The sequence below is a fragment of the Phyllobates terribilis genome, unplaced genomic scaffold (genome assembly GCF_046119375.1).
Source record: "Phyllobates terribilis strain yellow unplaced genomic scaffold, ASM4611937v1 Scaffold_8__6_contigs__length_399053987, whole genome shotgun sequence".
Taxonomy (NCBI): Eukaryota; Metazoa; Chordata; class Amphibia; order Anura; family Dendrobatidae; genus Phyllobates; species Phyllobates terribilis.
Window position 1 is genome coordinate 51,195,481 of NW_027362768.1, and position 12,391 is coordinate 51,207,871.

A 12,391-nucleotide genomic window follows, 5' to 3' on the forward strand; every position below is an offset into this window, starting at 1 on the left:
CCAAGGTCTGCTGCACATTGCTAGATGGAAGTTGCCATCTTTAAAATCCTAACAAAGCGCACTAAATAAAGCATATCTTTTTGCTAAATAAGGCATTTAGAAAAATTTTAAGTATCCAAAAAGTATTTTAATTTTATTTATATTATCATATTTCTCGGAGGTCCCCTATAAAAATCTGGGTTGGGGACCATAGCTGAAAACCATAGGCACCCACTTCCCAGTGCTACTGCAGGTGATTGACAGGTCTCACTATGGAAGAAACCTGTCATTCACCTCCAGCAGCGCTGGGAAAAGTCAGACTAGTTTTGTTTCCAGATAGTATTCCCAGCCAAATCTTTCAAGTATATATTGTCTGAAATAGCAGAGCGCTGCAGAGTAAAATGTACCTGGCTGCAATCGTGCTGCCAGCCTGATTCATGCTGCTCCCAGTTTGGGCAGCATGAATTAGGAGACAGGTACTCCATTATATGTTTAAAATTGAAAAGCACTTGTAAAAAACAAGACACTTTGCAATTCTCCCCTTAATAAAAATCCTCAACATTCTCAAGAACAAGACTGAAGAGAATTTTAATTCTATATTTTCCAGCTGCTTAGGTTACTGGCCACCTTTACAGTCAGTAACAGAGCTGGCATCCTCTTTGTTATACAACCTGCAAGTGCCTCTTAGCTGGCCGGATGGCTGGATGCAGAAGGCATCAGAACCCCTGTGCTCCTCCAATGCAAATCTTCCTCTGCTGGTGGCTTTGGAGAATGTGCAATTTACAGCAGTGACGCAACCATACTGCTTGTCTGGCATGTCTAGCTCAGGGGCACAGCAGTCCTCGGGCACACAGTAAGCCAGGAGGAAGAAGGGCAGGGTGCACAAAGATTAATACAACTCTAAACAAAACCTATCCGGTGCAGATTGCTTATGTAAGTAAAAGCAGAGCATGCAAGAGGTTAATTATCACCTTTAACATGCTCTGCTTTTACTTACCTAAGGAATCGGGACGGAGATTTTCTGCAAGCCTAAGGCTATGTGCCCACGTTGCATTTATGAAGCAGAAAATTTCTGCTGCATAAATGCAAGTCCTCTCCCGGAAAAACGCATGCGGAATTCCGCACGCATTTTTCGCGCGTTTATTACGCGTTTTCCACATGCGGAATTGCCTTGCGTTTTTTATGCATTGGACAAAGGCAATTCCGCTTGCGGAAACGCAAAATTAAATGACATGCTGCGGATTTTTGAACGCGGCATAAACGCTGCGGAAAAATCCGCAGCATGTGCATAGAACTTGCGGAATCCCATTGGGGACCATGGGGTGCGGATATACATGCGTTTTTCAAGCGTTTACGCTGCGGAAATTCCGCAGCATATACGCTTGAAAAATGCTACGTGGGCACACAGCCTAACAGCGCATGTAAATTCACAACAATATTTTGCAAAAAATGAAAATCCGGAAAATTTATAGCATTTTATGGGACTTACACGGTGTTTTCTAGGCACTTAGCAAAACAGTCAAGTAGAGGGGTAAAATTTTGAAAACAACGTGCAGTGATACACAAAGCAAACAATCTCATATAGCTACAATAAAGACCATTGATCGGACAAAACGGGCTGAAAAATGTGACTAGATTAAGGTCTCATGGGCACTACAAGGAGTGTGGGAGGCTGCACCCACTGCACGCTGCTATGCCAGGGCTATGCTACTATAACCACACCACATTATTTTTCCCTGTACTGGCTCAGAAATACAGCCAGTACAATAGTCCAAAGCAAATTTTGTTTTTCAGGTGTAAAAGTTATCCAAAGTACTGACAACGTTGTTCACCCTTTAACAGAATGTTATACATATGTGTAGCCTGTAAAATAGTGTTTAAAGTGAACACATGCAAATCAGTAAGACAACTGTAGTCTATTTTCAGGATAACTAAAACCTTTTACAGAATAGTCTGTTGGCCGTTACACTTTAGACAACATAAAAACAATGACGGATCTATCAAGTTTTTCTTTTCTGCTCAAGGGGTAACAGAAACATGGCAGAAAAGGACACGTATATACAGACTTTTATATCTTCTTGTCACAAATCAATGGATGAAAGAATCAATATTCCTGACAATTACTTACTTTAAATCCTGCAGTAGATCTTTAGAGTTTAGCATGGTTATAAGGGATGTGGTAGCCGCGGGTATAATAATAATGGGAGTTCTAGAACCTGCACAAAAGGTAGAAAACATGATCATGTTCTCGTCATTTCATGCTGTAATTAGGTCTACTAATTTAAAGCATTTCAGATCTTACCTTTCTTTTGGTTGGGCGGTGGTCTTGCTTGTGATACTAGATGGGTAAAAAAAAAAAAAAAAGGGGGGGGGGGGGAAATGAGTTAATCCTACTTAGGATAATTAACTTATGTTGGATTTTTTTTTCAGCTGCATGTACAAACACGTGAAATAAAATGGTTTCGTTTGGAGTATTTTAAGGATTTGCAAGCCTAGTTAAAAGATCACCACTTGTTTTTTCAAGGGGCTCTCCATATACCAAGCAAAGACGTGCCACGTGCTATAAGAAAAGTGACAGGAGCATCTCAACTTTACTAACCAAATGTCCTTCCAATAAGTCTTATTAAAATAAGACCATGTGCAATATTTTGGAAAACCCATGTGTAGGGTTCAGTTTATCATCATACTGTAGCATATCCATGTAGATATTTAACACAATACACAGACTAAAATGTATAAATTATATACAAATATACGCACATCCGATCTCTCATATAATTACCAATCACACATCATATATGATCAGTAATTCTATGGGAGATAGATATACATCTCTGCTCTGTTACCCAGAGAGTGCAGTGGGGTGACGTCACTCAGAGCGGAGTGAGGCGGCTGATCACAATTGTGGTGATGTTACTGAGAAGCGGAGAACGGCGCTGGACACCGGAGAACGGCGCTGGACGAGTATATTAATACTCCCAATACATTACATGCACATACACACATTTAATAAACCTAATGGTAGGCTTCTTTAACTTTACAAAATTATTTTTAATTATTCTGGATTTTCAGAAATGCTGAGAGCAATGGTAAATCTGTTGCAAAATCCACAAAAACTGGGCTTTGGTTTATTTTCACTTTACTATTGAACTCAATGGAAAAGTTGCAATAAAAAAAGCAATCTGCAGAAATTGACTCACTGCAGATTAAAATCCCAGCAATAGGTGGATGGGAATTTCAAGTTCTCATCCACTTTGCTTCTCCTGTAAAATGCTTTGGATGTTCAGTTCATAAACAGATGGAAAATTTGCAGTAATTCAGGGACCTGTGGACATAGCCTATGATAATTCAATCAGTCAACTTTTAATCATTGATCTCATTCTGTGTTAATTGGACCAGATTTGCCCAATGACACTTGCAAGTGAACATGGCCAAGTTGTAATAAAGTGAAAGATCACAGGTCCAAAACCCCAGAGCAAACATGACCCATAAGAAACGTCACATTTCCATGACCAGGCCTATGGCTTCTCTGTCTTTAGTCTTGTAAGAAAGCCCAATTATGAAGTGCAGCTTCAAGACACAAAGCGCTGGAATGTTGTGCAGTTTCCATGCATACATCAATTACAAAGACTGGCCTGAAAGACGAAAATTTGGAAAAGAAATACCACAGAAATTATATTTGGAAATCCCAGACTGACAGCAGGTCTGACCCCCCATTTACGCTGTAAAAGTAATTGACCAATGGCAATTTTTATTTTTTAATAAAAGGCTTGGATTGACTAAATATAAATTAAAAAGAGGCATTCCATCCTGCGATGCCAGAGCAGCCTGGAGATCGGAATCAGCTCTGGAGGAAGGGTCTGTGCTGCACACAAGTCACAGCACCGCTGCAGCCTGTGACTGGCTCCAGTGGTGAAGAGACCAGAAAAACTTGCCATCGGGTGCTTCTCTGATGTCCCGCTTTTGTAATGACCTGACAGCTGTAGACGATGACAGGCAGCAGTAGTGCCAAGACTCTGAGCTGGTGCAGGCATCAGGAGTAGTGTTGAGCCACCCCCGTAGTGTTCGGGTTCGGTTCGGTTCGTCGAACACCGGGATGTTCGAGGAACTGTTCGTCGAACTGTTCGTCGAACACCATTAAAACCAATGGCAGGCAAACAAAACCACATAGAAACACATAGAAAACACCTGCAAAGGTGTCCAAAAGCTGACAAACTGCTCAGAAGACACTCTCTTTAAAAAAGCCGGCCGGCAAATTCAGCAGCGGCATACACCGGTACCCGACAAATTAGACAAGAAGGAATAGAGCATCACACATAGATTAGATAGATAGAAACATGTCAGTCACACATATAAGAAGCACAGTGACAGTGTTGGTTACTGCACTTGTCATTTAGTGTAAAGGATTTATTTAAAAAAATAATAGTGTTTTCATGCACTGTCTCTTTAAAAAAGCCGGCCGGCAATTCAGCAGCGGTACCCGACAATTTAGAACAGAAAGATAGAGCATCACACATAGATTAGATAGATAGAAACATGTCAGTCACATATATATGAAGTACAGGGATAGTGTTGGTTACTGTACTTGTCATTTAGTATTAAAATAAAGGATTTATTATTAAAAAAATTGGCGTGGGGTTCCCCTTAATTTTAGGCTCTAGCGGAGGTTAAGCAGACGGCTGGGGCAGATGTTTTAAGCCTGGGAAGGGGGTAATACCTACGGAGCTTCCCAGGCTACTAATATCAGCCCCCAGCTGAATACATAGCCTTTACTAGCTATTAAAATGGGGGACCCCCCAAAAAAAATGACGTGGGGTCCCCCCTAATTTAATAGCTAGCAAAGGCTAGGCAGACAGCTGGGGGCTGATATTAATAGCCCAGGAAGGGAGCCATGAATATTGGCCCCCTCCCAGGCTAGAAACACCAGCCGTCAGCCGCCCCAGAAATGGCGCATTCATAGGATGCGCCAATTCTGGCACTTAGCCTCGCTCTTCCACGCTGCCCTGGTGCGGTGGCAGGGGGTAATAGGGTTGGGGTTGATGTCAGCTTATAATGCCAGCTGACATCAAGCCCAGGTTAGTAATGGAGAGGCGTCTATAAGACACCCCCATTACTAACCCCATAGTCAAAGTTAAAAAAAACACAAACACCCAGAATAAAGTCCTTTAATTGAAATAAAGACACAATCCTTTATTGTTCTAAATTAAACCATACTTACCATCACGCCCATTCCAGCTGAAGCCAACGATCTCCTGCAATAAAAGAAAAATAATAAAGCAACCTCATCCTTACCTTTCCATGGTTCCCACGACAGCTTCAGCTCTGCTACATCGAGATGACATGCTGGACCGCAGCAGAACGCTGCCATCCAGCCTGTCATCCCGCAGACACTGAGAAGCGCAGGCTTGCTTGCGCTGCTCAGCGTCTCTCTGTGACGACATCCAGATGAGCCGAGTTCATGTCCAATGAACTCGGCTCACCTCATGCACGTCACTGACAGCGTGGGAAAATTCTCACGCTGAAGCGCTGATTGCAGGAGAATTTTCCCACGCTGTCAGTGACGTGCAGGAGGTGAGCTGAGTTCATTGGACATGAGCTCACCTCATGCACATCACTGACAGCGTGGGAGAATTCTCCTGCACTCAGCACTTCAGCGTGAGAATTTTCCCACGCTGTCAGTGACGTGCATGAGGTGAGCCGAGTTCATTGGACATGACCTCGGCTCATCTGGATGCCGTCACAGCGAGACAGTGAGGAGCGCAAGCATGCCTGCGCTTCTCAGTGTCTGCGGGATGACAGACTGGATGGCAGCGTTCTGCTACGGTCCAGCCAGTCATCTCGATGTAGCAGAGCTGAAGCTGTCGTGGGAACCATGGAAAGGTAAGGATGAGGTTGGTTTATTATTTTTCTTTTATTGCAGGAGATCGTTGGCTTCAGCTGGAATGGGTGTGATGGTAAGTATGGTTTAATTTAGAACAATAAAGAATTGTGTCTTTATTTCAATTAAAGGACTTTATTCTGGGTGTTGTGTTTTTTTTAAATACTTTACTAGAAATTCATGGCGGTCATGTCTAATACTGGCGTGACCCCATGAATTTTGGGCTTGGGGCCAGCTGATAATACCAAGCTGGCCCTAACCCCTTTATTACCCAGTGAGCCACCGCACCAGGGCCCTGGATGAGTTGGGTACAGCGCCAGAAGATGGCGCTTCTATGAACGCGCCATTTTCCGGGGTGGCTGCGGACTGCAATTTGTAGCGGGGGGGGCCCAGAAAGCTTGGGCCTCCCTGCGCTGCAGATTCCAGCCCCCAGCTGCCTAGTTGTACCTGGCTGGACACAAAAATAGGGCGAAGCCCCACTTCAATTTTTTTTAAATTATTTCAGGAAATTCATGAAATAATTTAAAAAAAATTGACGTGGGGCTTCGCACTATATTTGTGTCCAGCCAGGTACAGCAGGCAGTAACGGGCTGCCCCCAACCACCAGCTGCCTATTTGTACCTGGCCGGACACAACAATATAGGGAAGCCCTTTTTTTCTTAATTATTTCATGAAATAATTTAAAGAAAATTGACGTGGGGCTTCGCCCTGTTTTTGTGTCCAGCCAGGTACAACTAGGCAGCTGGGGGCTGGAATCCGCAGCGCAGGGAGGCCCAAGCTTTCTGGGCCACCCCCGCTGCAAATTGCAGTCCGCAGCCACCCCGGAAAATGGCGCGTTCATAGAAGCGCCATCTTCTGGCGCTGTACCCAACTCATCCAGGGCCCTGATGCGGTGGCTCACTGGGTAATAAAGGGGTTAGGGCCAGCTTGGCATTATCAGCTGGCCCTAAGCCCGAAATTCATGGGGTCACGCCAATATTAGACATGACCACCATGAATTTCTAGTAAAGTATTTAAAAAAAACACAACACCCAGAAAAAAGTCCTTTAATTGAAATAAACACACAATTCTTTATTGTTCTAAATTAAACCATACTTACCATCACGCCCATTCCAGCTGAAGCCAACGATCTCCTGAAATAAAAGAAAAATAATAAAGCAACATCATCCTTACCTTTCCATGGTTCCCATGACAGCTTCAGCTCTGCTACATCGAGATGACAGGCTGGACCGCAGCAGAACGCTGCCATCCAGCCTCTCATCCCGCAGACACTGAGAAGCGCAGGCTTGCTTGCGCTCCAGTGTGTCTCTCTGTGAGGGCATCCAGATGAGCCGAGTTAATGTCCAATGAACTCGGCTCACCTCATGCACGTCACTGACAGCGTGGGAAAATTCTCCTGCACTCAGCGCTTCAGCGTGGGAGAATTCTCACACTGAAGCGCTGAGTGCAGGAGAATTCTCCCACGCTGTCAGTGACGTGCAGGAGGTGAGCTGAGTTCATTGGACATGAGCTCACCTTATGCACGTCACTGACAGCGTGGGAAAATTCTCCTGCACTCAGCGCTTCAGCGTGGGAGAATTCTCACGCTGAAGCGCTGAGTGCAGGAGAATTCTCCCACGCTGTCAGTGACGTGCATAAGGTGAGCTCTTAAAAGGGGTTGTCCGGTCCAAATCGATAAGTCTGCAAACCTATGAACACTGTGCGCTGCGAGGATTCGCCGGTTTCTGACCTGGGACCAGAGGGTATGTATGTGTTATACATACTTCCGGCCAGGGCTCGACTAGTGGGCATGACCTTGATCCATACACTTGTATTGAGCGAAGCCACACCAAATCCATAACCCATACATACCCTCTGGCCCCGGGTCAGAAACTGGCGAATACCCGCAGCAACTGGGGGGATTCATGAGTCTGCAGTCACACAGAATGACTGCAGACTCATTGATTTGGACTGGACAACCCCTTTAACCACCGATGGTAATTCTGATGCAGCCATCCACATTTTAGTCAATACTGCCTGTTATAGTCATTTCACTTGGTCATACATGTTCAGTGACGCTGTGTGAACAACAATCTTTCAGGAAATATTTTTTTAACAAAAGATCATTCACCTGAAAAAAAGGCAAACAGGTCTGATGGGCTAGTGAGCTCAGTGGATCAGTGATTTGCAGCAAACAGACTGGGGCAACAGCGCTAAGGCACACTGGACCCAGGATAGAAGAGTGATAATTAGTTTGCTTTATTATAACAACCAGTTTATAACCCAAACAGAGCTTTTTGGAGGGGAAAACTGTTACAAATTGAACAAAAAGACACCAGGCATCTTCCAGGTGCATTTTTAGCTTTCCCATTGACTTCTATTGCAAAGTATGGTGCGGCTTCATTGCTGGAAACTCTTAAAAGAAGGGTCCATCAATTTGTTTAACTGCTCTGCATTTTGATAAAGCAGCAAAAAGATTATCAAAAGCCTGAATGTATGCACAACAAAGATTTTTTCAATAGAAATGTATAGGAATTGTTTTCCAAGCACCTTTTTAAACTCCCTTTGGAATAACGGGCTTCAAGAAGAAAAAAAAAGAGGAAAAAGTAATGTGTGAACGTAACCCAATTCGTATTTATAAAGGTCACAAGTAGTGTTGAGCGAGTATGTTCTATTAACCCTTTCGCCGAGTATGCTCGGGCCGAGCTCCGAGTATTTACAGCTGCTCGGTGATATGGTTGAATCGCTCCCGTGTGCATGATTTGTGACTGTTTGACAGTTTTATTACATGTAAGGAATGTCTATTTTTTATAGATTCCTCACATGTAATAAAGCTGCCAAACAGTTGCAAATCATGCACACGGAGCAATTCAACCATATCACCGAGCAGCTGTAAATACTCGGAGCTCGGCCTGAGCATACTCGGACAGAACATACTCGCTCAACACTAGTCACAAGTCTAGATATTTTGCAAATCAAGTAGTCAAGACAATTTCTAATCTCCCACAGTAATGAAAGTGTTAAAGGCATGTTAAAAGCTCTTGGTAAAAAACTGGACAATACCTAAGGCACAGCTCACTCAAACAGCAAGAAGAAAGATTTTGTTTCAGGCTTGTAGTTTTATTAAAAGCGTGCTCTAATTTCACTGTTTTATCACACAGCTCATCAACTCCCTTCTATTCCATCCAAGCCTCAGTCTATTTTCAAGTCTTTAGGACAATGCTTCATTGCTAAAAATATACCAAGTCTACAAAACAGGCTTTCACCTACCAGAACTCCAAAGTAATAGAAGTTTCAAAAAAGAAAAAAAAAACTCTCCCAACTCCACAGACTCAGCACCTTAAACCTGAAGTCTGGACACACCCGGAATGGATGGAATTTTTTAATCCAAACAGAAGACTGGATGAAAAAAAACAAAAAAACAAAAAAAAAAAACAAATCCTGAAGGCTCAGCCTTTCTACATGATTATTGGGCAGCACGGTGGCTCAGTGGTTAGCACTGCAGCCTTACAGCGCTGGGGTCCTGGGTTCAAACCCCACCAAGGACAACATCTGCACGGTTTGTATGGGCTTCCTCCAGGTGCTACACTGGAAACACATTGATTCGGGCTCACAACCTAAATTCGCTATGGGGACAGTGATAATGTCTGTAAAGTGCCGTAGAATATGATGGCATGAAAAAAAAAAAATGCACACACAAAAATAAAATAAAGGTAACACATCCTAGATCTGAATGAATGAAATATTCTCACTGAATACTTTGTTCTGTACAAAGTTGAATGTGCCGACAACAAAATCACACAAAAATAATCAATGGAGGCCTGGATTTGGAGACACCCCCAAAATTAAAGTGGAAAAACACACTACAGGCTGATCCAACTTTGATGTAATGTCCTTAAAACAAATCAAAATGAGGCTCAGTATTGTGTGTGTGACCTCCACGTGCCTGTACGACCTCCCTACAATGCCTGGGCATGCTCCTGATGAGGTTGCGGATGGTCTCCTGTGGGATCTCCTCCCAGACCTGGACTAAAACATCCGCCAACTCCTGGACAGTCTGTGGTGCAACGTGACGTTGGTGGATGGAGCGAGACATGATGTCCCAGATGTGCTCAATCGGATTCAGGTCTGGGGAACGGGCGGGCCAGTCCATAGCTTCAATGCCTTCATCTTGCAGGAACTGCTGACACACTCCAGCCACATGAGGTCTGGCATTGTCCTGCATTAGGAGGAACCCAGGGCCAACTGCACCACCATATGGTCTCACAAGGGGTCTGAGGATCTCATCTCGGTACCCAATGGCAGTCAGGCTACCTCTGGTGAGCACATGGAGGGCTGTGCGGCCCTCCAAAGAAATGCCACCCCACACCATTACTGACCCACTGCTAAACTGGTCATGCTGAAGGATGTTGCAGGCAGCAGATCGCTCCCCATGGCGGTCACATGTGCTCAGTGTGAACCTGCTTTCACCTGTGAAGAGCACAGGGCGCCAGTGGCGACTTTGCCAATCCTGGTGTTCTGTGACAAATGCCAAGCGTCCTGCACGGTGTTAGGCTGTGAGCACAACCCCCATCTGTTGGCGTCGGGCCCTCATACCACACTCATGGAGTCGGTTTCTAACTGTTTGTGCAGACACCCGCACATGTGTGGCCTGCTGGAGGTCATTTTGCAGGACTCTGGCAGTGCTCCTCCTGTTCCTCCTTGCACAAAGACGAAGGTAGCGGTCTTGCTGCTGGGTTGTTGCCCTCCTACGGCTCCCTCCACGTCTCCTGGTGTACTGGCCTGTCTCCTGGTAGCCCCTCCAGCCTCTGGACACTACGCTGACAGACACAGCAAACCATCTTGCCACAGCTCTCATTGATGTGCCATCCTGGATGAGCTGCACTACCTGAGCAACTTCTGTGGGTTGTAGAGTCCATCTCATGCTACCACGAGTGTGAAAGCACAACCAACATTCAAAAGTGACCAAAACATCAGCCAGAAAGCATTGGTACTGAGATGTGGTCTGTGGTCCCCACCTGCAGAACCACTCCTTTATTGAGGGTGTCTTGATAATTGCCAATAATTTCCATCTATTGTCTATTCCATTTGCACAACAGCATGTGAAATTGATTGTCAATCAGTGTTGCTTCCTAAGTGGACAGTTTGATTTCACAGAAGTTTGATTTACTTGGCGTTATATTCTGTTGTTTAAGTGTTCCCTTTATTTTTTTGAGCAGTGTACTTAATCCTGCATCTAAAAACCTCAAAAGATGTTTTACCTTTTCACTGAAGTATATATATATATATATATATATATATTTTTATTTATTTATTTATTTTTTTCTAAGTTTGCTATACCACACCAGTCACAGGTATGCTATACACCACTTGTGCTTACACTAACATATTGGAGAATACTCTCCGCATCATTTTATATAGCCCAATTTAAAAAACCCTCAAAATGCTCCCTATAGTAATGAGAGCAATTCAATAAGCAGCTGAGCATCCGAGGAGGCGGATTCCTATTCCCCGAGGCTCGGCTGTAAGTCTGACAGCTGTGCCTGCTCCCTGCAGCCAGGCACTTGTATCGCCTAAACACTCCCCAGTGCACATCTCATTTATTCTATTACCTACACAATTCTTCAATATCTGCTAGTGGACCTACACACTAACAATTAGGGCTGCAAGCAGGAGGCTGTATTCTGTTACTAAAGTCCAGCTATGTTAGAAAATTAAAGTGAGATTTTCTGTATGCTTCATGTCACCCACTACATACAAGACACTGTCTCTATGGCCTCTTGCACATGGCAGAAGCATATGCTGAATGGAGACAGTACCTGGCCTCTATGTGGAGCAGCAGGAATTTGGAAGCATGCACAGGTAGCTCTTGGGCCTGTGCATCTCAACAGGTGTCTTATTATGGCTTCATAAAACATGGAGGCAGGATAAGAGGACACGTGGCTTTACTTTATCATGCAATGGGTGATAATTTGATTCTTCCTTTGAATGTTATTTGTACTACAATATATCGCACTGGGGCAGTTACACCCTTAGAAATGCCACTTAAAAGATGCAAACACATGAATGAATAAAAGCTTGATAACCACATCATAAAGCATACTGTGTGATTCTGTGTGTAGTCATCCACTGATGGAGGCAGGAGATGAGAGGACACCTGCACACACACAGTGTGCGCTCATTATGTGTGTGCACGATGCGTACCAGCCTGCCGACCAGACGCTGCCGAAGAGCCGGCGGCAGCTTCCGCTCATCTATGCAAGTGAGCAGCGGCCATTTTTTTTTTTAAATCACATGTGGACTTTCCTTAGAGGTTAGTCTACGGGGAAAGCCCACATGCAGACCTGCTAGAGAAATCGACATGCTGCGGTTTGGAAGGCGTGCCGCATTTCAGTTTCCACGGGTGAGCCGCAGACACATAGTGGACATGGGATTTCTATAAATCCCATCCACTATGCTGTAACATCTGGATGCTGCAGGTTTGAAGCTGCATAATCCACAGCATCAAGGGTGGGGGGAGTGACAGACTACCTTTTAAATTAAATGAAGTATATA

The 12,391-nt window shown here is 44.3% G+C and overlaps 1 protein-coding gene across 1 annotated transcript in view; it reads right to left on the minus strand.

Annotated features, from left to right (window-relative positions):
- The window catches only part of CDC73 (cell division cycle 73), an 89,943-nt gene that overhangs the window by 20,906 nt on the left and 56,646 nt on the right, over positions 1–12,391 (minus strand). Inside the window, exons 12-13 of the mRNA XM_073642941.1 lie at positions 2,282–2,317; positions 2,108–2,195 (exon numbers count right to left, since the gene is read on the minus strand). Coding sequence (XP_073499042.1) covers positions 2,108–2,195; positions 2,282–2,317 — 124 coding nt within the window. The remainder of the gene's footprint in view (positions 1–2,107; positions 2,196–2,281; positions 2,318–12,391) is intronic.